This window comes from Nothobranchius furzeri, chromosome 19 (genome assembly GCF_043380555.1).
Source record: "Nothobranchius furzeri strain GRZ-AD chromosome 19, NfurGRZ-RIMD1, whole genome shotgun sequence".
NCBI classification, from domain to species: Eukaryota; Metazoa; Chordata; class Actinopteri; order Cyprinodontiformes; family Nothobranchiidae; genus Nothobranchius; species Nothobranchius furzeri.
In genome coordinates this window covers 19,533,401-19,558,469 of record NC_091759.1, presented here as the reverse complement: position 1 = coordinate 19,558,469, position 25,069 = coordinate 19,533,401, and the positions used below count along the sequence as shown (strand labels likewise).

Genomic DNA, 25,069 nt, shown 5'->3' with positions numbered 1-25,069 from the left:
ATGCCTCCGTAGGCTCACCGCCGAGCTCCAGCAGAAGGTCTGGAGGCTGTGGGACCTTCTGGTGAGGGTAGGAGACACACGCGCACGAGCTCGGCTCCTGTTCCCACAGCCAGCGACTCCCGAGCCGCTCCGAGCCAATGTTTACGTTCACCAACCACCCACCTTGACAGAAACAGCACCACTAAAAATACCAGAGAGCGTCCAGCAAAAAGGCCCCGGCCGAAGAGTTCGGCTGCTAGAAATACACGTTATCCTAAACATCTTCGTTTATTTTTTTCAGAAAACTGTGCCGTTCATGCAATTATTTTTTTTAAAAAGGGGGAAAAAAAACTGAAGTGCGGCAATGGCTTCCTTTGCTGCGCTGCATTATGAAAACTTGCAACCAAAACCAACCGTTAATTTGGATTAAACACACAAAACGCGTATTTTCACAGTTCCCCGCGTGCAAATCACGCCTACTTTGCAAGACGAATACACTCCGAGTTTTTCCAGTTTCTTCGGCCGAGGTGACGAGTGGAGTTGCGCCTTCTTCGCTGCGATACGTGCGGATCCTCCAGCGGCGCCGGAGCCCTCCGTGCCCCCGGCTCCAGGAGCCGCCGGAACCAGGCCCGCGGCTCCAATGGCCGGCGAACCTTGCTGAATCCCCGCGGTGTCGGCCATGATTCACCCCGAAACCCGCAGCGAGCGCAGGCCCGGGAAACGATGGCTCCGCCGTCCGCGCTATTCCACAAGCGGAGGATCAGACATGGCGCTCATCCTTATTTTCAATTTCTCACAGCGGTGCCATTTTCCTCCGCTAGGGGCGCCCACGGGACCACAACTGAGTGGAGAGGTCACAAAATCCAGCCAATTGGAGCCAAAATTCAAGGTCAAATCTAGAGAAAATCATGTTGACTGGAACCTTTTTAAAGTTATACTATAAAACTACCAACTATCAACAATTTTACATGGGAACAGTAAACGTATTGCACCATAAAATAACAAATCAGCAGCATAATCCTCCTACATCACAAAATATCCTTAAAGAAGAGAAAAAATACCAAAAACACACAGACTGCCAGATTACAATGATGAATGCTCAAATTTATTTCAGTATTTATTTGGTCATTACATAATAGTTCTGTAAAATGCTTCAGTTTAAATGTCTTCCTGCAAAGAAGTCTTAAAACCAAAAGTGATCCAAGTCACAGATGTTCTGTTGTTCCTGTAACGCTGTTAACAGATTTTTAAACAGACCAATATGTAGATTTTTAAATCAGTTTATATCTCCTAAAACCCGGGAGGAGGACATTTTAGACACAAGGCATTAAAAATAAAAAGGAGGATGAAACCAGGAAGTTTGGGTGTAACAGATTTCTTTTTGAGAAAATAATATGAGGCAGACATCTAAATAAATGCAATGTTTTTTTTGTTAATATTACTACACATATTTATAAAGACCACCACGGATTATGACTTAACCATTTGTGTGTTGGGGGGAAAACTCCAAACCCAGATTGTTGCTGTTTTCCTGCTAACTGTACATGGTTTTTAACCTTCTATTGATTATCCCTAGCAAGCATTAGTCCCGTCACTGGGAAAACAAAAATAAAAAGGTAGACTACACTGCAACACCGTATTTACAGTATATTATTTATATATTTATATTATGTATATATTTATAACACACTGACTGAGATTATAACATAAATTCATGAGCATTATTAGTGCAAGGCATGAGAACGATAGAAAAAGGTTTGGACTAAAGGCTCTCTCTCTCTCTGTGTGTGTGTGTGTGTGTGTGTGTGTGTGTGTGTGTGTGTGTGTGTGTGTGTGTGTGTGTGTGTGTGTGTGTGTGTGTGTGTGTGTGTGTGTGTGTGTGTGTGTGTGTGTGTGTGTGTGTGTGTGTGTTAGAGAGAACATGACAAACACATTAAGTGTGGCTAACGTGTAACAGTATATTCTTCAGCTGACCTACAGTGATGCAGAAGTTTGGACAGGAAAAAAATCAAAAGTTTGAAAGGAAGAAGTCATGTGTTTCATTGTGCAAATGTGTACACACACACACACACACACACACACACACACACACACACACACACACACACACACACACGCACGCACGCACGCACGCACACACACACACACAGTTAGAACAGTTGTGTCTAAAGCACTTTCTAAATAAAAGGACGAGTCACTCTCACCCCACATTCTGTGCAAAACTACCCGCAGCCGCCCGGCAACACCGACCCGATGGAGAGGACGGCTGCAGAAGTCATCCAACGCCAGAAAAAAAGAATCCAGGTTGGATCAGAATGGGACGGTTTACGGAAGGACTCGTGGACGGTCACCACTGATGTGAGACGGGACGTTGTTCTCTGCAGATACTCAAACTAGCGAGTAATACTGCAGAACATTGCACAATTACACTTGACAATTACGAGCAGGCACAGCCCCAGAACGAAACCTACAGACGGGAGGAGCAAACTGCGCTAACCTTTAACAGGAAGTGAGGACATTAAGAGGGATTGCAGAAATTCCAAAAGACTTCATTTCCCCTAACGGACGTTTTGTGCTACTGCAAACCAACCTTAAAGTTTTTTATTTTTATTTTAGCCCACTTAAATATACAAGGAAATGTGTCCAGAACAGAATCCTAGCAAACAATATTAATCCAAAAGAAGCAGTAGTAAAGTCTCCAGGGGGAGGAAGTGAAACTCGGATTTACACGCTGGAGCGAAGGTGGATCTGTCGTTTCTGCCACCACGGATATGAATGTGTCAGGGAGTAAGACAGAGTGGTTGGGAGGCTTCACCTGGTGGCAGCAGAACCGCAACAGAAGACAAGAGGCAGAACTACGAAGGAACGCCAGTGGCGCTGGTCCGCCACTGCAAGAAAACGGAGAGAATGGGAACGGCGGGCGTCTTCCCGCTTTTAACGATGAGTGACACGTTGCATTAGTAGCTGCAGTGGCACCTGGGGCATGGACCACATTAGTTACTGGTCTACAGGTCAGAGAAAGGTGTGTTCTTCGTGTTAGTTGGAGCAGCACGGGGCTTTGGCCGGCTGGGCGGGTTCCGTCAGGTCCACTCCTCGGCTTCGCGCGGCGGTGGCTCCTGGAGCTTGGGGCTCACTTTTTGGCAATCTCTTTGCTAGAAGGAGAAACACATGCAATATTAGTATAAACAGCTAGATTTAATTTTTAGTGATTGAATTTGAAAAGGCCCGTTTCCACTATCGGAACTTGTAGGAAACTTTACCGGATCTTTACGGAATGTGCATGCCTCTATTTCACCGAAGCAAACTCAAAAGACCCCTTTCCGGGCCATATCAGGCACCAAACGAGTACCCGAACTGAGGTATGTACTCGTAAAGGCCCAGTAGAGTCGCTGGGCGTGGCTTGTGGTTAACTCATGCTGATTGGTGGTAACTCAGTGGGAAATTATATTAGTAGGCGTCGCCAAACAACTATACCGAATGGAAGGAAAAGAAACTAAGCAGCGCTGATGCTGAACTTTAAACACCAAAAAAAACACCAAGAATCCTCGAACAATGCTGTAGTTTACGCTACTCTGTGGTCTCTAATGGTGGGTAGTAAAAAAAAAAAAAAAACTTTCATTTTGGACACTGAACGCCGCTTTTTACTCGACACATTCCCGCTCTTAACGCATCCCCTAAACGGCATTAAAAATGTCGTACAATGACCGAATAAAACGTCTTTAATGTTGTGTGGTTGTGACGCTCATTGCCAAAATGGTCGCGATATGCTAACGTCTTAGCAAAGTCCTGAAAGGGCCCATATTGTGAGGAGACACATTTACAAAGTACATCAGTAGAACTATCGCCTTATACCGACTTATGTCGTTTTAGTCTGGCTGAAAACAAACTAATTGTAATTCATCTAAAGTACATCAGTAATGCGGTAGGAGTCCGGATTCTTCTGCGTGTAACGGCTCGGTTGAGCTGGTACCGTTTGGACACATGAGGCAGTGTTAGCAGTCTTCTGAGGACATCACCACAAAGCAACGCGTGAAGCACCATCAAACAGTACGTCTGTTTCACTCCCCGGTTGTGTTTCTGTAAGCTAACTGGAAGAACGCTGACAGGAAAGGGCGCCACCTACTGTAGCGGAGTGGAACGCACTTGGTTTCAGACTTTGGTTTTCTAACGTTAAAGTAAACTAGGATAAATGCTCCTAGTTTATTGACCTAAATTGACTTTAATGTCCTTCCCAGAAAACCTGCCACAGTGGCAAAGGTCAGGCTCACGGAACCAATCAAAAGAACCCAAATGATCAAACGAGCAGTAATCTATAAGATATAGAGAATCCAATAATAACCTACCAATAGCCATAAATATCTCGTTGACGTTCATAGACGTTTTGGCTGACGTCTCCATGAATAGTAGGCTGTTGTCATCTGCGTAGGACTGAGCATCCTGTCGACACAAGGGAAACAGCGTGAACATGGCTGTAGAACATCACCAGACAATTTGTTTAATGAAATAAATAATCGACGAATAGGAAATCAGCCATTTTTTCATGCCAGCGTTTAAAACTAGGATCTTAAGTAGAGGAATGACGGCGATATGGTCCCACATCACAAAGTGTGAAGTGTGTGATGACGATGACTCTCAGCTAACACCACATCCGTCCGTCCGTCCGGAGTCGGGTCGCGGGGGCAGTAGCCTGAGGCGAGAGGCCCAGACTTCCCTCTCCCCAGCCACTTGGGCCAGCTACTCCGGGGGAATCCCAAGGCGTTCCCTGGCCAGGTGAGAGACATATCCACCATGTCCTGGGTCTACCTTTAGGTGTCCTCCCGGTTGGACGTGCCCGAAAACCTCACAAGGAGGCGTCCAGGAGGCATCCTGACCAGATGCCCGAGCCACCTCAACTGGCTCCTCTCGATGTGGAGGAGCAGCGGGTCTACTCCGTGACCCTCCCGAATGGCCGAGCTTCTCGCCCTATCTCTAAGGGAGAGCCCAGCCACTCTTCGGAGAAAACTCATTTTGGCCGCTTGTATCCGCAATCTCGTTCTTTCGGTCACTACCCAAAGCTCATGACCATAAGTGAGGGTAGGAACGTAGATCGACCGGTAAATTGAGAGCTTTCACTTCTGATTCAGCTCTCTCTTCACAACGACAGACCGGTACAACGCCCACATCACTGCAGATGCAGCACCAACCTGCCTATCGATCTCACGCTCCAGTTTTCCCTCACTCGTGAACAAGACCCCAAGATACATAAACTCCTCCACTTGGGGCAAGACCTCATCCCCGACCCGGAGAAGGCATTGTACCGTTTTCCGAATGAAGACCATGGTCTAGGGCTGGGCAATAAATCGAAAATGTATCGTTATCTAAATGTCAAACTCTTATTGAGATAATTTTCCCATGTCAATAAATTTGATAATTAAAAAATTAAAAGATGTGTGTAGGTTGGCAACGTTCACGTCCCTTTAAGAAGCTGTAACACCCCGAGTCACGTAAAAATGTGACTCAACATAATACATGTGACTTTTTTTTGTGCGTTTACGTGAAGTTATCGTCCATTTATCGTTATCGAGGTGAAATCCTCAACATATAGTGATATTGATTTTAGGCCATATCACCCAGCCCTACCATGGTCTCAGATTTAGAGAAGCTGATTCTCATCCCAGCTGCGTCACACTCGGCTGCGAACCACTCCAGCGAAAGCTGAAGTTCACATTCTGATGAAGCCAACAGGACCACATCATCTGCAAAAAGCAGAGACCTGATCCTCAGGCCACCAAAACGGACGCCCTCCACACCTTGGCTGCGCCTAGAAATCCTGTCCATAAAGGTTATGAACAGAATCGGTGACAAAGGGTAGCTTTAGCGGAGTCCAACTCTCACTGGGAATGAGCCCGACTTACTGCCGGCAATGAGGACCAAGCTCTGACACCGGTCATACAGGGACCTAACAGCCCGTATCACAGGGCCTGGTACCTCATACTCCCGGAGTACCCCCCACAGGGCCCCCTGAGGGACACAGTCAAACGCCTTCTCCAAATCCACAAAACACATGTAGACTGGTGGGGCAAATTCCCACGCACCTTACAGGATCCCCCTAAGGGTATAGAGCTGATCCAGTGTTCCACGGCCAGGACGAAAACCATGTTGCTCCTCCTGAATCTGAGGTTAAACAATCCGACGGACCCTCCTCTCCAGAACCCCTAAATAGGCCTTACCAGGAAGGCTCAGGAGTGTGATCCCCCTGTAGTTGGAACACACCCTGCGGCCCCCTTTTTAAATAAGGGGACCACCACCCCGGTCTGCCAGTCCAGTGGAACTGCCCCCGATGTCTACGCAATATTGCAGAGCCGCATCAGCCAACACAGCCCCACAACATCCAGAGCCTTAAGGAACTCCGGGCAGATCTCATCCACCCCTGGAGCCTTGCCACAGAGGAGCTTTTTAACCACCTCAGTGACCTCAGCACCAGAGACTTGAGAGGCCAACCCAAAGTCCCCAGACTCTGCTTCCTCACTGGAAGAAGTGTCGGTGGGATTGAGGAGGTCTTCGAAGAATTCTCCCCACCGATCCACAACGCCCTGAGTAGAGGTCAGCAGCACACCGTCCCCAATATAGATAGTGTTGGTAGCACACTGCTTTCCCCCCTTAGGCGCCGGATGGTGGACCAGAATCTCCTCGAAGCCATACGAAAGTCTTGCTCCATGGTCTCACCGAACTCCTCCCATGACCGGGTTTTTGGCTTGGCGACCACCCGAGCCGCGTTCCGCTTGGACTGCCAGTACCTGTCAGCTGCTTCTGGAGTCCCACAGGCCAAAAAGACCCGATAGGACTCTTTCTTCAGCTTGACAGCATCCCTAACCGTCTGTGTCCACCAGCGGATTCGGGGGTTGTCACCAGGACAGGCACAGACGATCCTGCGACCACAGCTCCGGTTGGCCGCCTCAACAATTGAGGCATGGAACAGGGTCCATTCAGATCCAATGTCCCCCGCCTCCCCCAGAACATTTTGGAAGTTCTGTCGGAGGTGGGAATTGAGGCTCCTTCTGACAGGAGACTCTGCCAGATGTTTCCAGCAGACCCTCGCGATACGTTTGGGCCTGCCAGGTCTGACCGGCATCCTCCCCCACCATCTGAGCCAACTCACCACCAGGTAGTGGTCAGTTGACAGCTCCGCCCCTCTCTTCACCCGGGTGTCCAAGACATGCAGCTGCAGGTCAGATGAAACAACAACAAAGTCGATCATCGAGCTGCGGCCTAAGGTATCCTGGTGCCAAGTGCAAATATGGACACCTTTATGTCTGAACATGGTGTTCATTATGGACAATCCATGACTGGCACAGAAGTCTAATAACAAAACACCACTCGAATTCAGATCAGGGGGGCCATTCCTCCCAACCACACCTCTCCAGGTCTCACTGTCGTTGCCCACGTGAGTGTTAAAGTCCCCCAGCAGAATGAGGGAGTCACTTGAAGGAGCGCTTTCCAGCACCCCCTCCAAGGTCTCCAAAAAGGGTGGGTAGTCTGAACTGTAGTTTGGTGCATGATAATCAATTTCCCTCTGGGATTAATAAAGTATTTTTGAATTGAATTGAATGAGCACAGACCACAGTCAGAACCCGTCTCCCCACACGTAGGCGGAGGGAGGCTACCCTCTCATTCACTGGGGTAAATCCCAACGTACAGGCACCAAGATGGGGGGCAACTAGTATGCCCACCCCTGCTTGGCGCCTCTCAGTGGGAGCAACTCCAGAGTGGTAGAAAGTCCAACCCCTCTCAAGGAAACTGGTTCCAGAGCCAGAGCCATGCATTGAGGTAAGTCCGACTCTATCCCCAGGCTCAGTAAAGGTTAGTCGGAAGCTCAGGCTCCATCCCCACCAGAGAGGTGACATTCCATGTGCCAAGAGCCAGCTTCTGTAGCCGAGGATCCGACCGTCAAGGTCCCCGCCCTCGACTACCGCCTGTCACACACTGCGCCTGACCCCGTTGGCCCCTCCCACGAGTGATGAGCCCATGGGAAGGGGGACCTACGTTTCCTCTTCGAGCTGTGCCCGGTCGGGCTCCATGGGTGAAAGCCAGACCACCAGGCACTCGCCAACATGCCCCACCTCCAGGCCTGGTTCCAGAGGGGGGCCCCAGTGACCCACATCCAGGCGAGGGAACATGGTTTCCATTTATATAATTCATCATAAGAGGTCTTCGGGCTGCTCTTTGTCTGATCCCTCACCCAGGACCTGTTTGCCATGGGTGACCCTACCAGGGGCAGAAAGCTTCAGGCAACTTAGCTCCTAGGATCGAGATACTCAAACCCCTCCACCATGGTAAGGTGGCAGCCCAGGGAGAGGCCATTAAACATCTGTTTTTGTAATTTCAGATAAACATTTCACTGCTTCTGGTTTGGTAGCGAGTGACAAAAAACATCAAATAAATAGATCCACACAGGAAAGCAGTTGAGTCTGACCTGGAAGTCAACAGCTCTCTTGCTGGCCAGGTCAGCCTTGTTTCCTGAGAAAGCGATGACTATATTAGGACTAGCTTGTCTTTGAAGCTCCTTCACCCAGTTCTTAGCCCGAGCAAAGGACTCCTGCAAAAGAAAGGCAGAGGGCAACTCTTAAATCACCTCCAGCTTCTTGTTCAACACTTCTGGATGAGCAGTCGAGTCAGAAGCCAAGGCAGCACTAATGACCACTCCGGATCTGGTGTACGTGCCTCATTTGTGATGTCGTAGACCACAATGGCGGCTTGTGCTCCTCTGTAATACATGGGTGCCAAACTGTGGTAACGCTCTTGACCTGCAGTGTCCCAGATTTCAAACTTCACTGTTGTGTCATCTAGACACACCGTCTGAGTGAGGAAAGCAGCTGAGGGTGCAGAATGAGGATGAGTCAGCACTTTTATGAAACTACACTCTTCCATGCAATGAACACAAAACGGGCCGCAAATAAAACAGAGCATCAAATATCAATGTGCTCCGAACATTTTTATTTTGCTTGAATTCATTCAAGTTCAGGTGTAAACGCATTCCTAAGATTCCAAAACGACGCTCACCTCCTATTGTGCTTTCCTGGAATTCGTGGAACTGGCCTTTAACGAAGCGAAGCACCAGGCTGGACTTCCCCACGGCCGACTCCCCCAGCAACACCAGCTTAAACTGACAGATCTTGTTGCCGGCGTTGGGTCCGTTGGGTCTCGTAGCGCCTCCTCGACTGGCCATGTCCTAATCAGATTCTCCGGTGTCCCGCGGGCCAAACGTCTCTATCGACACGTCTGCTGCAGGAAGCAAGGAAAACATGGGCCAGCTTTTAGGCCGATGTAAACGCGTGATGCCCACTGAAACCATGGCTGTCTAATGTAAAGAGCATTGTTATTTCTGTGGGAATAACAATAAAAGAAAGACCATTTTTTATAATTATTTAACAAAGTACTATAATCTCCCACATATAACCCAGTGAGCTCTATTTACTGACCGAGTATTTTAGTGAGAGATGATGGTTCTTAATGTTGGAGCCTGATCCTCGCTTATGGAGAAGTGTTGTCGTATCGTTCTTTAAAGGTGCAGTATGTAAGACGACGGTGAGATTTTTACAGTGACAAAATCCCAAGAGTCTAACGTTTCAATCTTTTTGGAAGGACGTTTATACTGAAACATATTTCATATCCAGCTGGCTGCTGGATCGTCACTTTTTCTCCTATCAAAACAAAGGAAGGAGGGGCGTAACTACTGTTTACCATCCATGAGTGTGAGGTTGCCATGTCTCCTGCAAGCTAATGCAGCAGCACAGACTATTGTAATTTGACGACGGCCGGCAAAAAGCTCCAGTTGTTTAAAGTGGTTGCAATAACCACATTTTTATTTCATTTCTACATAATGCACCTTTAATTCTCACATATCCATTAAATACATATATGTTATATACCAAAATTTCTTTAACCGGCTATTGAAGCCCCTTAACATTTAATAGCCGGTTAAGCAGAAACCAACCAGCAACTTACGTTGTCAACTGCATTTTTTACGGGGCGGGCGTCGGAACGAGCTCCCGCAAAGTGAGATTAGACATCACATCTCTAAAGCTGATCTTCATCTGCGTACGTCACATGATCAGGAAGCAGAAAATCCATGAATTAGGAGATCGTTTTGGGACGCTGCTGTAAAAAAAAAGTGAGGCGCTAACCGGAAAAGCTTCTGCCGATCACAATTCCACAACGGATCATGAAAGAACGGATAACGCTTCAAACACGCGGATTCTTCCTGATATAACAAATGAGACTACTCTTTCTTTTGGTAGTTTTGGTGTTTACGGGATCATAGAGCACAACGTTCTGCGACCTTTCAAAAAACAGTAAAAACGCTCAAAAATGCTGGCAGTGGATGAGTTAGGCAGGTGTGTCTGTCGAGTTGTGGGAAAAAGCCTCAAACAGCTAGCCTGGCAAGCCAGACTAAATAAATGTATTATTTAGTCTGGCCACGCTCCATTGATGGCTCTCGGTTGTGGGGCGGGTTCTACCGTTGTCTTTCAAATGATCTCCGCATTCCACTGGACAATGAAGGTGACATACTCTTGTTTCACTCTGTTGCATCATCCCACCCACCAGGCATATAGAGTGCCCTGATTGGCCCACAAAGCGGATAAAGCTCTGTTATTTGTTCACTAAGCAGATAGAGCACTATGATTGGCCCACAATTATGGACCAATCACAGCTCTTTATGTGTTTGAAACCCCTTGAGAGAGTTGTGATTGGCTAGCCAGAGTCCTGGTAGGAGCTGTGGAGGTTCCAATGGAGCGTGCCTAGACCAAACTTTGCAAAGCAAGAATTTGGTCTAGTTCACTAGGCTATCAAACAGCAGCACCAGTTGATCATTTTACATGCAAATGCAATAAAAACCTGAAAGCTGCTGTTTTTAGACACGCTACGTCGACGACTACTGAATATTTTTTTATGCATCAACTTCCATAAATAAACTTCCAAACTTCTGCTGTACTGCAGATGAGCCTCACACAAGTTTTCCTAAAACAACCCTGAGACGTAGATAAGAAAACATATTTATGGAACAAAATAATAAAGTAATTACATTACACTTCATTTTTGTTATAGAGCACAAAAATCTACGCCCTGCCTTATAGAGCTCCGGACCCCACGTGACTCTCAGTTAGTGGACGCCATTTTGGCATGCAAAAAAGGTAAACAAACACGGATGTAACCATGAACATGAACGGGATCCGCTTGGATTTTACTTCGTCGGAGTTTACTTCACACTTTAAAACAGAAGAAATCGTTTTATATAGTCAGAAATTAAATAGACTAAACATCTCCGACCCTTACCGTGCCCCTGGGATACTTTTTAAAAACGCCAGAAGTCGTAGCGGACTTCTTACCGGCACAACACCGGACCTGGCCGGGGAAACCCCTTGGGATTCCCCCGGCCGGAGGAGCTGGGGAGAAGGTCTGGGACTCTCGACTCTACTACCCGCTCCAACGCCAGAAGCTGTCGGAGCGGACCGGCACAGCACCGGACCTGACCGGGGAACCCCTTGGGATTTACCCGGAGGAGCTGGCTCCGGCGGCTGGGGAGAGGGAAGTCACGCTACTGCCCCAGCAACCCGACTCCGGATACGCGGATGAAAATGGATGGATGGACGGACAAATAACAGATTTACATGTAAGTAGTCTCGGTGAGACAGATAATAGCAATCCAAAGTGCTTTTTATGTGTGATCTGACAAGTGATCAACCATTGCTTAAAAATTAAATACGGCTTAGCCGGTTAATTGCTGTCATCATAAAACACGTAAACGGCAGCACGCAGAACTCACGAGGCAACGTTTTACGTGATGTTTACTTGTTGCTATGAGTAATAAGACAGAAAAAGCCACGCCAAAATAAGTTTAGGAAGCCCACTAAGAATCATAATAAAAGCATTTAAAATAAATACCATACACAGTTGAGGAAACGTTGGTTTAAGTACCTGATATGAAGTGGTCGCTGCATAAGTGAAATCCTTAACTCTCGGGATCCCACAGCTTCATTTTCGCCCGGTCACTAGCGCGTTTTATTACAATGATCCAACGTTTGCAGCGCTCCGGATCTTGGGGAATCCTGTAGAAGGCTCATTCCTTATGTCGTCCGCGTCTGTTCTGCATCCTGGGGCACAACAGGAATCTACCAGATTTCCCGTTTGATTGAGTTTTCTGACAATAGTAAATAGTCCAGCTGCCGGCTTCTGCATGCCAATATGGCGCCGTTTCGATTTGAACTGTTGCATGCCGGGAGAAGTGACGTCAACTCCCGGAGCTCTATAGGAAGCTGCTGCTTTGACTATTTTTAATGGAGTCCCAGTTTGTTAGTTCACATGTCCTCTGTCCACAAAGTTACGGCACCAAAACAGTTGAAATAAGCATGAAACGTGTATCCAGCAGAGAAAAAAATCACATTTTCATTTCAACAAATATTTGGACAACATTTCTGATAGAAATCTTGATTTTTTTTTTGATAACCTGACAGAAAAACATCCTTAAAAACTACATTTTGGCAACAACTAAGCGTTAAAGACCCAAATAAATAAAGAACCAAAACCCAAAGCTGCCACAGAAACAAAATAGAGTCTTAGTGGAACCCAACAATGATCCATAGGGCGAGAGAGAAGGACAGACACACCCAAAATAATCAGGATGCATACCGCGCATCGCTCACTTAACCTATTTAGAAATAAATGTTAGCTAAAAACCAGAGGGTTGTTCTCAGGAGATAGTAATCTGTGTTTGACCTTACAGGGAGACGTTGAGGATGCAAACATCCAGAGGCTCTAATCCCATCTGCTGTTTCATGGGAATAAAGCCTGAAGGTGCACTTAACTACAATAAAGACATTTTGCTTATCTTGTCCTTTGAGACATGTTTCATCACGGTGGTTCTGACAATTATCGGGCAGATTTTGAGTCCAAATATGTTTATTTTTCTGTGTCAGTGATAATTATGATGGTAAACAAACAAAAAAACACCAGTCGATTGATCAAAAACTCAAAAATCTGATTTAATTTTGCACCATTAGTGGATGCTAGTTTGTACTAGCAGCTGTAGTTCTTCAACAGGAAGGAGTTTGCTTTCAGAATCCTTCTGTTTAAAGTGGCAATGTGTAGTTTTACATTTAATCTCTGGAAATATCCATCTAAATGTTAAAAATGGTGTTTAGTTGTTGAAAAACATTGGTGGCTTTGTAACATTTAACCATAAAATTTGGTCAGAGCGCGGGTGTAACGTCTTTGGAGGGGATGCCTTATTAGACGCCATGTTTCCTTCTGGCCGGCTCAGGGCCCTGACCCTGGATATACGACTTTGCAACGTTAGCACGTTTGAAAACATTTAGGTGGTAAGAAACATGAACTCAATAACAAAACTGCTAAACCTGTGTGAAGGAACAGAACTGAAAAAGAGATGCAATGTTTTGGCTGAGTGGTGCTGCCGCAGTACGATGATGTCATCGGCAGGTGCAGGACACCAAGCAGATCCGGAAGCTACAGCGCCAGACAGCTAGCATCGGCACGGAGTTCTCTTGATGTAATTAAAGGACCAAGTCTGAAGGGTCACAACTCACGTCCAGGTTGCATGCATTTACCATTTACTTGGACTTGACATCAGCCTTTGATACCATTGATCATAGCATCCTAATAAACCAGCTGGAGCGGTCTGTGGGCATTACGGGCCAGGCACTTAAGTGGATAAGATCCTACTTGACAGGGAGGAGTTTTTGTGTGAGGTTGGGGGACTACGGCGCGGTATGGGGACCAAAATTAAGACTACTGCCCAGCAGCAGGAGGCTATATAAATTCTGAAGCAAACTACCGACCTGATTAATAAGCTGGCGCCGGTAACTGAGAGGCTGGAGCTGCTTACTGAGGAATAACACCTTTACCGGCGTTACTACTAGATACGCTAGGGACTAGCAGCCCTCGGCTGGTCATTGACTGGTTCACACACTCCCTCTGCTGTCTATTAGAATGGATAGGCTAGCGTTAGCCTGGACGGGCTGGTGTTAGCAATGGAGAAGCTAGCTATTAGCATGCCTAGGCTGGCCACTAGCTGGATTTCCTACCCCCTTGATGGACCATTAGCATGGATAGGCTGGCATTAGCGTCGGAGAGGCTAGCCGTTAGCATGTCTCAGAGAGTCACTAGTCAGCTAGTGGCATGCCTAGGCACGCTAATGGCTAGCCTCTCCGATGCTAACACACCGTCACCTTATTAAGGATGTGAGAAAAAGTTGATAGACTGAAATATCGCAATATTTCCCGAAATAATACAGAACAAATTTTTTAGACACTGTACCAATTTTTAATAGAAAATTAATAACATGCAAACATTTTTGTGTGGTGTAATTCAAGTTCTGACTGCTAGGCGGCAGCAGTTTTTACCGTCTTCATTCTGACGGAACGAGACCTCACGATAACGCTTGAAGCATCTAGATTTGAGTTTTCCAATTAAATTTCATCTTGAAATTTGTAAATATCACCTGGCTTATTGCAAAATGTCACAATTTATTATTTTGTCTCCCTTGTAAGGTGAAATATGTCATATCAGCAAGTTCTTGCCATACACACCCCTTGTTAAGGTTAATGGAAAAAAAGAGAAAACATTTTCTGTTAATTATAGGAGATTTAAGTAAATTAGTATTGGCAATGCTATATGTTTATGTATTTAGCTGCTATATTATCAGAAATTGGTGCATCTCTACTCAATATTACAAAAACACAATGAACATCTTGCAGTTACTGAACCCCACAAGTTACCTGAATGTTATTTTTAAAGAAACAGCTGTAACCGAATGCAAAAACAATTCAAGCAATTTTCATCAAAATAAAAATAAAAGTATTTTTGATCAAGTGTCCATTTTTCATCCCTGCCCAGCAACAATATTTACATATATACACACAATACTTACACACCGGCTTCATGTAGATCCTGTAATGTAACTACAGGATCTACATGAAGCTGGAGCTCGAGCCTGAATGGGTAATGCCATTTATGCCAGATTAAGTGACACAAATCACAGTTTTATTTCAAAAGCCTTATATTTTAACAGAAACTTGAATAAACTAGGTAAATCTATTTTTTGTGGTTGTCTGTGAGATAGTCCGGTAGTCTGCTGATGTTTTAGAGGCATTTAAATGTCAGATTTATTATGATTATAGGATTGTGTCTAATCTGTCTAATGGATGTTTTATAATAAATCAGCGTATACGTGGGAGACCTAAATTGGACTTAATTTTTACTTGTATGATTATTATTGGAAAGTTGGGTTTCTGATGTAGGCCAGTAAAGTAAAATAAATATTCAAGAAGGAGTCCATAAAAAATGTTCAAAAACAAGACAAGCACACAGGAAACAAGAGGCAAGGACAGGTTGTGTTTACCTAGACTTTTGACACGGAGTGTCATCAAACACTGCGTGACTGCTTTGCTCACAATATTGGATTAAACTCCAATTCGTTTACTATAAACACACTGAAACTGTTAGCTCACTCGTTAGCATTAACATCTACTTTAAATTAGAAAGTGACGCCTTTATATTGTTCTGTGGCTTGTTAGCTTACATGCTGCTAAGTGCCAGCCTCAACTGGACAGATAATAAACACTAGACACCACTATAAGTAGGAAACGATACACATAAAACACCAATATTTTAACTTTAATACCGTACATTTGTCTGCTAAAGCTACATTATAAGGTAAGGAGCCGAACCCTCATTAGCTTTTTAGCACTTGCTAGCATCCTACCCACCCTAAACGCTACCGAATAAACAAAGTGTCTGTTTACTTTATTTGGAGCTCACTAAAGGAGTCACTTCTTCCCATTAAAAGACTTGCTGAGCTCGTTTGGAGGTGGTAAATATTTCTTTAACTCGCTGTTATCGGATATGGCTACAGGCAGCTAGCACAAGCGCTGGCTAGCGAAGACGATGGTGAACAGAAGAGCTAAACGTTAGCGCTAATCGCTCAGCCAGCTGCAAACACCGAGCTGTCAAATACCTGAGAGCCAGACGACGAGCTGAACTTTTTAATGCCACCGCTTTAGTTTATCCACACACGGAACCCGGGGTACTGCGGTGAGCTGGTCACGGGGGAGCCAGGAGAATAATTTCAAGAATCCCGTCACGTCTCCTCCTTCCTTTCTTCTCGCAACTTCCCTCTAGAATCAAAACACAAACAAGCTCTTCCGCCCTGCGCCACGTCACACGGCACGTCGCACTGAGGGCTTCTAAACAGACGCAATATACCAAAAATATAAGAGTTCACACACACACACACACACACACACACACACACACACACACATATATATATATATATATATGTGTGTGTGTGTGTGTGTGTGTGTGTGTGTGTGTGTGTGTGTGTGAGAATGTTTTATATATATATATATATATATATATATATATATATATATATATATATATATATATATATATATAAATCCCTTTTTGTTACTCAGTGGAGAAGAATCGGTGTCATGGTAGCAATTAAATTAACTACAGGAGCAAAAAGGACAAAAGAGTAATTTTTAAAAGATTCAAAATACTTAAAGCTTGAAAAATGAGATTATTGCATATACAAATTTAGAAACACATTTATATTGGTAACATTTCTAAACAACTAATATATTTTGTTGCTTGCAATTTTATTTTTATTTTTAAGTTTGTATTCTGTACCAAAGCTCTAATTGTTAGAAAGGAAAGAACGAAAACATTTTATGTAGTTTTCATGATAAAAATCACGAGGCGCTTCACAAAAACAAACCCAAATAAATTAAAGTTTAAAAGAGATTTCAAAAAATGATCAAAAAATGAGAAAAATTAAACTTGTGATTTATAAAAATGTAAGAAAAGGGAGAGAGGCAAATCAGTGGATCCCGGGAAAGGCGGAATAAGAGCAGAATAAGGAAAGTGTGGTGATGAAGATCACACCGAAGCCTGAACAGGTGAGTCTTCAGCGGTCTTTTAAAGGAGACCACTGAGTCCACTGATCTCAGGCTCGGGGGGTAGAGGTCCAGAGTCTGGGGGCCACAGCAGCAGATGATTTTTCACCTTTGGTCTTTAGCCTGGTGCTGCACAACCAGTAGGCTTTGATCACTGGACCTCAGGGACCTGCTGGGGGTGTAGGGACTGAGAAGATCGTCAATGTAGGATGGTGCTTGTCCATGTAAGGCCCTATAGACCAGAACCAGGATCTTGAAATGAACCCTGAAGCTGACTGGCAGCCAGTGAAGCTGGAGGAGAAGCGGGGTGATGTGGGTGTGTTTGGAGGACTTGGTCAGAAGCCGAGCACAGGCGTTCTGAACCACCTGTAGACGGTTCAGGGAGGTTCTGCTCAGACACGTGAAAAGAGAGTTACAGTAGTCTAAGCGTGAGGAGATGAAGGTGTGGAGAACTGTCTCAAGTTCAGAGCGGGACAGAATGGGACTCAGCTTAGCAACGTTCCTGAGATGGAAGAAGGAAGAGCGAACAAGAGAACTGACATGAGAATCCAGGGTGAGAGCTGGGTCAAAGGTCACACCAAGATTCCTGGGAGATGGTTTGGTGTGAGAAGCAAGCTGACCAAGAGAGTCTCTGACTTTGGGAACCAGCTTGTCTGGGGCACAGATGCAGATCTCAGTCTTATCTTCATTCAGCTGAAGAAAGCTCCCACCATCCAGGTTTTGATAGTCTAAGCAGGTGTGTAACAGCTGCAGCTTAGACATCTCATTGGGCTTAAAGGAGATGTACAGTTGGATGTCATCTGCGAAAAGATGGTGGGAGAGTCCTTTAAAGGAGCTCAGTACAGAACCTTGTGGGACACCATGGGCGAGGAAGGTAGAGGAGGACCTAAACTTGGAGACGGCCACAGAGAAGGAACGTTCAGCCAGATGAGTGCTTTGTCCTCTGTACATCATAGTGGAAAAAACACTTAGCTTTCATAACTTTTATGTATTCAAAATATTTAACTGCACAATATTGGAGTGTTGAGGACAACAAATAATTAATAAAAATGTGGAATGTTTTATTTTATGTCCACAGAAAAGCATTGTTTCAAGGAGAAATTGCAGCATTCACGGGCTTATACAGAAACACTCCACCGGGTGGCGCTGTCGCCTTTAGCTTTAAACAAGCAAAGAAGAACTCTTCTTCTACTAGTTTATTTACTTTTCATCTCCCTGAAGGCTATCGCATGTTTTTATACATTCTGCGCTTGTTTTGAGCCTGAAATTTGAGGATTTTACAAAAGTGACGCACATTTTTATTTATGCAGTTTATGAAAATTAACTGAAGCGCGTGAACAACCAAAGTTATGGAGGGGGAGGCACCGGAGGAGCTCCTGATGAAGCAGCACCGCAAAGAGAAGAAGGACCTCCAAGGTTAGCAACGTTTACCTGCTTTTAATCTGAGTTTACCTCATTTACATCCTCTGTCCGGAGCATTTAGCCCTCCACGAGCGCGCGTCACCAATTAGACCAGTTGATATTTAGACTTGGATAGCGGAATAACAATAAAAGTAACACACATAACCAAAAATCAGCTAGAAAAGTAAAAATTATGCTAATCGTAATTAGGAAAAGAAAACTACGAAATAAATGCTGAAAACTGAAATGATCACTTTGCAAAATAAACAAAAAAAAAGACAAAAACGCATTTATAATCAAATGGTCAATTATTTTAAACGATGATATAATTAACACGTGCTTAGAAAATGCAAGTAGATCTGCCCAGCAGGAAGACGAACAAAAGGACTCAAATTTACCATATCTTGAGATGTTTTAATGATTCATTCACACAGATTTGCAACTGCAGGCATGTACCAATGTTTTTATTTGATAATTTTGCTGTTTATTGACACCGATCTGATTTTAATCTGCACCTTCCTCTTTGACAACGTTGCATATCTAACCGTGTGTGTCGTTTTCTCACGCTTCACATGTTTGTGTTTTGTTTTCAGCTAAAATCCAGAGTATGAAGAATGCGGTGCCCAAAAACGACAAGAAGAGAAGGAAGCAGCTGACCGAGGAGATCGGGAAACTGGAAGCCGACCTGAATCGGAAACACGAGGAGGAAATCAGGCAGCTCAGATCTACAGCTGACTCGAAGGTGATCGCTGCAGCGGGATAGAAAATGTGCCTTTACTCTGACTGAGTTTCAGACTTCTTCTAACAATCCTGTCAGGTGGAGGAGGTGGCAAACGGGGTGGAGACCATGAAGGTGGAAGGTGGAGGAGAGGAAGAGGTGAAGCAGCCGCGAGTCACTAAAGCTCAGAAACGGAGGGTGAGAAGTCTAATTCACTAGAAACTTTCCATTTTTGATATGTAAAAGTGGCATTTAGTGGATTAAATAGCGATTATTATCGGTTGTTGTTTTGTTGATGCCTTCCAGGACAAGAAGTCTGCCCAGGAGAAGGAACGCGAGAGCAGGATAGCAGAGGCAGAGGTGGAGAACCTGCAGGGCATGAGGCACCAGGAGGGATTGAAACTGGCTCAAAAATTGGCCCAAAAAAAGCTTCAGATCAAGGAGATTTCCTCCGACGGTCACTGCATGTACCGCGCCATCGAAGATCAGCGGGCTCGCCACGCTCAGGTGACCATCTGCACCAATTTTGTTTCAACCCTGCTTCAACACACCTGATTTCAGTCAGCAGGTGATTAGCAGGCTTCTGCAGAGCCTGATGAGCTGCTGCACAGGTGACTCAACCACTGAATCAGAAATGTTGGCGCAAAGACATGCAGGATACCTGACAGTCATGTTTTTGCACCGTGGGAGGAAGCCGGAGTACCCGGAGAGAGCCCACGCATGCACAGGGAGAACACGCAACCCCAGGTTGGGGTGTGAACCCATGCCCTCCTTCTCAGCTCTAACCACTGCACCACTGTGCAGCCCCGTTTGCACAAATACTGTCTGGAATTGCGACAGAGAGAAAACTTTATGTACGGGGCAGCAGTAGCTCAGGTGGTAGAGTGGGTTGCCTCGTGATGGTTCGATTCCAGCTCCCGCCAGGGGTATTCTGCTGCTGTGTCCTTGGGCAAGACACTTCACAGACCTTGCCTGTGTTAGTGGTGGTCAGAGGGGCCGACGGCGTCAAATGGCAGCCTCGCCTCTGTCAGACATCCCCAGGTCGGCTGTGGCTACAAAGTAGCTTACCATCACTGGCAGTGTGTGAAAGCGTCTTCGAGTGTCCTGAAAAGCGCTTTGTAAGTTCAACACATTATTATTTAGTTTGTGTTTCCCTCCTCTGGTTTAGTCAGGATTGAGCATGACGGTGAAGGAGCTCCGTTCCAGAACAGCTGAGCATATGAGGGAGAATGTCGACGACTTCCTGCCGTTCCTCACTAATCCCGACACCGGTGACGTGCTTACAGCAGGTCAGATCAAATCTGTCGTTACTGGTGTGTGTGTGTGTGTGTGTGAGTGTGTGTGTGTGTGTGTGTGTGTGTGTGTGCACGTTTACTTTTGGATTCTCTTTGCATTCAGATGAGTTTGAGAAGTACTGCAGTGACGTGGAGCACACCGCTGCTTGGGGTGGGCAGCTGGAGGTGAGTTTCTCTGTTGTTTTTTTTATTTGTTTACTGTTTTTTTTCTCTCCCTTCATTCTTAATAATTAGATTTTTCTCTCTTCAGCTTCGAGCTCTGACCCAGGTTCTACACTCACCAATAGAAGTGATCCAGTCTGACTCCCCGACTATAAGGATCGGGGAAGAATTTGACGGAGAACTCATCACTCTGATGTAGGATTGTTTAGAAAGTGTCAATCCACTATTCTTTTACTTCGTATCTAAAGAACAAACACGTTTTATTGCAGAAATTCGCTGCAAGTTTTGAGTCTACAAATATAATCTTTTATGCAAAAGCTCTGCGATAATCTTTTCTAACCTGCTAACGGTGGCGACACATTCCAGCAGCGAGTTTGTCCGCCGGCTACGTTTGAAACGTGATAGCATCTTGGCTATCACACCGGTTGTACAGCAGGTGCTGACAGACACGTTTTCAACATAAATACATTCAGCTCCTGTCACCTCTCTGACTCTCGTAATGAATAGGGAGGAGCCGAAACGAGTATCCGGTACGGATCAAGCATTTTTAACGAATATGAGCATGAAACGAGTAAAACTCGTAAATATCTGTAATCGTGCTGAAGGAAAATCCTCACTGGGTAACTGACTGTCTTCACGCTCTGTGATTGGCCAGTCAAGTAGAGCGCCCGCCCCTCCCTACACACAAAACTCTGCAGCCGGGAGCTCACAGCTCAGTCCGCGTCCGGTCCATCCACGCACACACACACACACACAGTAACGGATCTCTCTGTGCTTGCTTTACTGTTCATGTTTCTTCAGTACTCCCTATGTTTTATTCAGTTTGCTTCTTTTTAAAGTTACTTTAAAGTTATTTAAAGTTACTTTTTTCGTAACGTATGTGGTGCATTTGACAAGGCAGAGCTGAAAACGGCCCGTGCTGCGTCAGTCACTGCCTGCGCTCCGGTCGGGGTTTTCCTTCCTCTCTCTCCTCTTCCTCAGGATGCACTCCCTCTTTCCTATTCACTCTCTCTTTCTTTACATTTTTAATCACAATTGTCTATTTTTTTTGCTCATTTTAAATATATTTTAATCATTTTCTAAATTATTTTTTCTATTTTGTTTTTGTGAAGCGCCTCGTGATTTTGATCTTGAGAGGCGCTATAGAAAAGATCTTTTCTTCTCTCTCTCTTAATTCGTGCACTTAAACATTAATGTTCTGATTTGATTGAAAAACTTGTTCTGTAATAGTTCCTTTACTATTGTGATAAAAAACATTTCATCCCAACTCTGAGGCTGCTCTGTAAATAGTTTTCAAATAAACAATACACATAGCAACTTCTGATCAGACTTAAAATAACGTATTGATGTAAACCACACCCACTTCCGGGTTAGGCCACGCCCACTCCGAGTACAGATACAGATAGTGGTGTACTCGCTCATCCCTAGTAATGAAGCTTTTATTTTTTTTGATGATTTTTCTTGTCAGATATATGCGTCATGCCTTCGGTCTCGGGGAGCACTACGACAGCGTGGAGCCGCTGAAGGATCCGACCAGCTCGGAGGACGGCTGAGAGAGTCGTGAACAAAGAGCACTGCAGAAGCTGTCTGGACTTATAAACCAACACATGAACTTATCAGTCAATGTTTTTTTTTTCCTGAATGAATAAAATGCAGATGACATCATTTCTGCTCTAAATAGGAAAAAACTGTTTAAGTAAAACAGATGACTCCAGGAATCGTCGTTGCACTCAAACAAAAATGTCAATAAAGACTAACTGAGAACTTGATTGTTATGAGTTGTAAAATTTGCTGCGATAGTTGTTATGAAGTTAGACTAAAGCCCCCCCCCCCCCCCCCCCCCCCCCCCCCGATAACATTGACCCAGCACAGCCACTGGGTCGTTGGAGCTGCCCCGTGACTGCCTGATGGAAAACCAGCGGGTTTCATCAGACTCGTAAAGTTTCTTGTTTTTGCTGGGGACCCGCTGTATTTTACCGCTTCCTCCTGCAGTCTTCCCCTATTAACATTTAAAATCATTCTGTAAACTCCGTGTATCAATAGAAACAATCTCTGCCTCTGCCAGCTGCAGTAAATGTAGTCTCCAAATAATAAATAAGAGGTGCATTCATCTGTATCTCCTTTGATCCGCATTAGTGATATTTACAGCACCAGAACAGTGAAGCAAAGAAAGATTCCTGAGTTTGTTAGTAATTTTATTTATTAGGTGCATCTGACCTGTTCTACTTTTCTCTGAAATGAGATCAAATCAGTGCTTCTATGGGTTGGCTCCTCTCTGCACTAGAAAATTTTACTTTATTTAGAGACGTGTCATAATTTCTCCCCAAGTCCCCCCCATATCTATATATATATATATGTAGATATTGATATCTATAGATATCGATATATATCTATAGATAGATATCGATATATATCTATCTATCTATCTATCTATATATATATATATATATATATATATATATATATATATATATATATATATATATACATAGATATAGATATAGATATGTAATATTGGTAAGCTAGTTAACATAGCGCTAGATGCTCTACTGATAACTGAACTGGGCATGAACTAGTGGAAGGAATGCTGGCGGAGTTTTGTTTTTGTTTTGATTGCAAAAACAATTTCAGGCTCTACTTTTCCCTTTGTTTAGTACTCGTGTCGCTCACTGTTTACATGCTTTTGCCGTCCAGCATGGTGGACCCACGTGATTAGGTGACATCAGTGCAAAGGGTCGATAGACGGAACAGTGCTGAGTTTACGGGAAACGTTGGCCATATAATTCGATTTGGCTCCTTTGCCTCCAGTTCTTTCAGGACTAACATGATAAATTATGGTAAAAAGACCTGCTTTCAAATTAAAACCAGCTTAGGCGCTTCTTTGAAACATTTTTCATTGAATGAACATAAAGAAGAAGTCCTCATTCCACCATACGAAACATTCGTCATCAGAGAGGTGCAACAATATCCTGTAACTGTTGTAGACTTAAAAGATTGTGAAGTTCTTTTTGTCTTAGAGAACGAAGGGCTGAGGAGCACTCTGAACTGCAAATTACCCGAGGAGTACCTGAATCAGTCAATTTCAAGACGGAACTCTGCCATATTCTGAATGAAACACAGTCATGTAGGTATGCCATTAACACTGATTATACTGTCAAAAAGGACTGTTATATCTGATTAAAATCAATAAACCTGACATCAGAAAACATCTCTTTGGTTTTTAACTGTTTATTTGTCAACAATATTAAAAAAAATCATGTGAAGTAAATTCCCAACGGTTTCAGTAATGCTATGAAGCCCGGTTTAATGCAAAACATAGTGTTGGAGCTATTTAGGTTAGTTACAGTTGTTCGGTTATTTCTTCAATTCAATTCAAGTTTATTTATAAAGCGCCGAATCACGACAAGAGTCGTCTCAAGGCACTTCACATAATAAACATTCCAATTCAGGTCAGTTCATTAAGTCAATCAGAAATAATGTTTCCTATATAAGGAACCCAGCAAATTGCATCAAGTCACTGACTAGTGTCAGTGACTATACAGCGATCCTCATACTAAGCAAGCATTTAGTGACAGTGGAGAGGAAAACTCCCTTTTAACAGGAAGAAACCTCCAGAGAATCCTGGCTCAGTATAAGCAGCCATCCTCCACGACTCACTGGGGATCGAGAAGACAGAGCAGACACACACACACACACACACACACACACACACACACACACACACACACACACACACACACACACACACACACACACACACACAATTGGTTTTAGTTCTTAGTTAATGATGAATTTATTTGTTTATTTTAGTTTTGCCTGTGAGAATCAGCCAGGAAGAAAAGAGATGTTTTGTCTATAAGTATGGGGACTGGTGTTGGACCAGCATGCACTGGGGCGGGCCCATAGTTTTTTCTTTTTTTTACCAGAGCAGGAGAAGCAGCAGGAAATGGAGACGTATAAAGGCCTTTCCAAGTTGGATGAATAAACACCAAAAATACTCAACAGTTAAGGTCATTTGGACACCGGGCATCTCTTCAGGAAACTGGTTGGACAAACAAATAAACAAGGAAATTGGTTGGAAAACCAAGTACTCGCCACCACACATATAATAAATCATTTCTATTCAGAATATGAATGTGATGAACATAATGACATCATTCTGTTAGTTAAACCAAACATTTCAGGTTTTTCAGCTTGATTGCGAAGGTGACATGCTCCAGCTTGACCACTAGATGGCAGCAAAGCAACACAGTAAATCCAGCAGAGCCCGCCACGTCCCTCACATGTTCAAATCAGAGGTATGCGGTGAATAATGAGGCCATAAGGGGATTAATTATGACTTTTCTTGTCTTGAGCTAATTTTTAACCCTTTCAAGCATCAATGAGGACAATAAAATCATAAATAAATAGAATACTTTAAATAAACTGTTAGAATAAACCAAAAACATAGTTTTTATCTAAAACTTAGGTGGTCCTCTGCTCTTGTTTCTGTGTCCCTTTCTCTGATGGCATCTGTTCCAGCCTGACAGACAAGAGAAAGACAGAGAGAAGGAGGGAGG

General features: G+C 44.4%; 3 protein-coding genes across 7 annotated transcripts in view; 1 reads left to right on the top strand and 2 right to left on the bottom strand.

Moving 5' to 3' along the window:
• Positions 1-792, bottom strand: part of kat2b (K(lysine) acetyltransferase 2B) — a 37,066-nt gene extending 36,274 nt beyond the window's left edge. For all 4 annotated transcript variants that reach the window (XM_070547696.1, XM_070547697.1, XM_015973854.3 and 1 more), the window contains exon 1: positions 460-792. In XM_070547696.1, coding sequence (XP_070403797.1) covers positions 460-660 — 201 coding nt within the window. In that variant the 5' untranslated portion in view covers positions 661-792. The remainder of the gene's footprint in view (positions 1-459) is intronic.
• Positions 793-2,788: 1,996 nt separating this feature from the next.
• rab5aa (RAB5A, member RAS oncogene family, a) lies at positions 2,789-16,163 on the bottom strand. 2 transcript variants are annotated; one of them, XM_015973857.3, is made up of 6 exons: positions 15,989-16,163; positions 9,019-9,240; positions 8,680-8,831; positions 8,432-8,554; positions 4,323-4,416; positions 2,789-3,131 (listed from the first exon to the last, which is right to left on the bottom strand). In XM_015973857.3, the coding sequence occupies exons 2-6, from the start codon at positions 9,182-9,184 to the stop codon at positions 3,016-3,018; spliced, it is 651 nt and encodes a 216-aa protein (XP_015829343.1). In that variant the 5' UTR covers positions 9,185-9,240; positions 15,989-16,163; the 3' UTR covers positions 2,789-3,015. The 2 variants fall into 2 exon arrangements, with proteins under 2 accessions (XP_015829343.1, XP_015829344.1); XM_015973858.3 differs by having other exon boundaries at positions 9,019-9,237; positions 15,989-16,128.
• A 1,971-nt stretch (positions 16,164-18,134) lies between these two features.
• otud6b (OTU deubiquitinase 6B) lies at positions 18,135-22,279 on the top strand. Its single transcript, XM_015973853.3, has 8 exons — positions 18,135-18,350; positions 18,929-19,077; positions 19,153-19,251; positions 19,360-19,560; positions 20,222-20,342; positions 20,452-20,513; positions 20,599-20,705; positions 21,979-22,279. Exons 1-8 carry the CDS (start codon positions 18,284-18,286, stop codon positions 22,061-22,063), a joined length of 891 nt encoding a protein of 296 aa, XP_015829339.1. The 5' UTR covers positions 18,135-18,283; the 3' UTR covers positions 22,064-22,279.
• Positions 22,280-25,069: the final 2,790 nt, after the last annotated feature.

What these genes read in the sequence shown, in the direction of transcription:
- rab5aa (XM_015973857.3), bottom strand. Translation starts at nt 9,184, where the DNA reads ATGGCCAGTCGAGGAGGCGCTACGAGACCCAACGGACCCAACGCCGGC. An exon ending in TCTACGACATCACAAATGAG is followed by an intron (nt 8,555 to 8,679) that starts GCACGTACACCA and finishes TTTCTTTTGCAG; the next exon opens with GAGTCCTTTGCTCGGGCTAA. An exon ending in AGAGAGCTGTTGACTTCCAG is followed by an intron (nt 4,417 to 8,431) that starts GTCAGACTCAAC and finishes TTGTGTCGACAG; the next exon opens with GATGCTCAGTCCTACGCAGA.
- otud6b (XM_015973853.3), top strand. Translation starts at nt 18,284, where the DNA reads ATGGAGGGGGAGGCACCGGAGGAGCTCCTGATGAAGCAGCACCGCAAA. An exon ending in AGAGAAGAAGGACCTCCAAG is followed by an intron (nt 18,351 to 18,928) that starts GTTAGCAACGTT and finishes TTTTGTTTTCAG; the next exon opens with CTAAAATCCAGAGTATGAAG. An exon ending in GGAGAACTCATCACTCTGAT is followed by an intron (nt 20,706 to 21,978) that starts GTAGGATTGTTT and finishes TTTTCTTGTCAG; the next exon opens with ATATATGCGTCATGCCTTCG.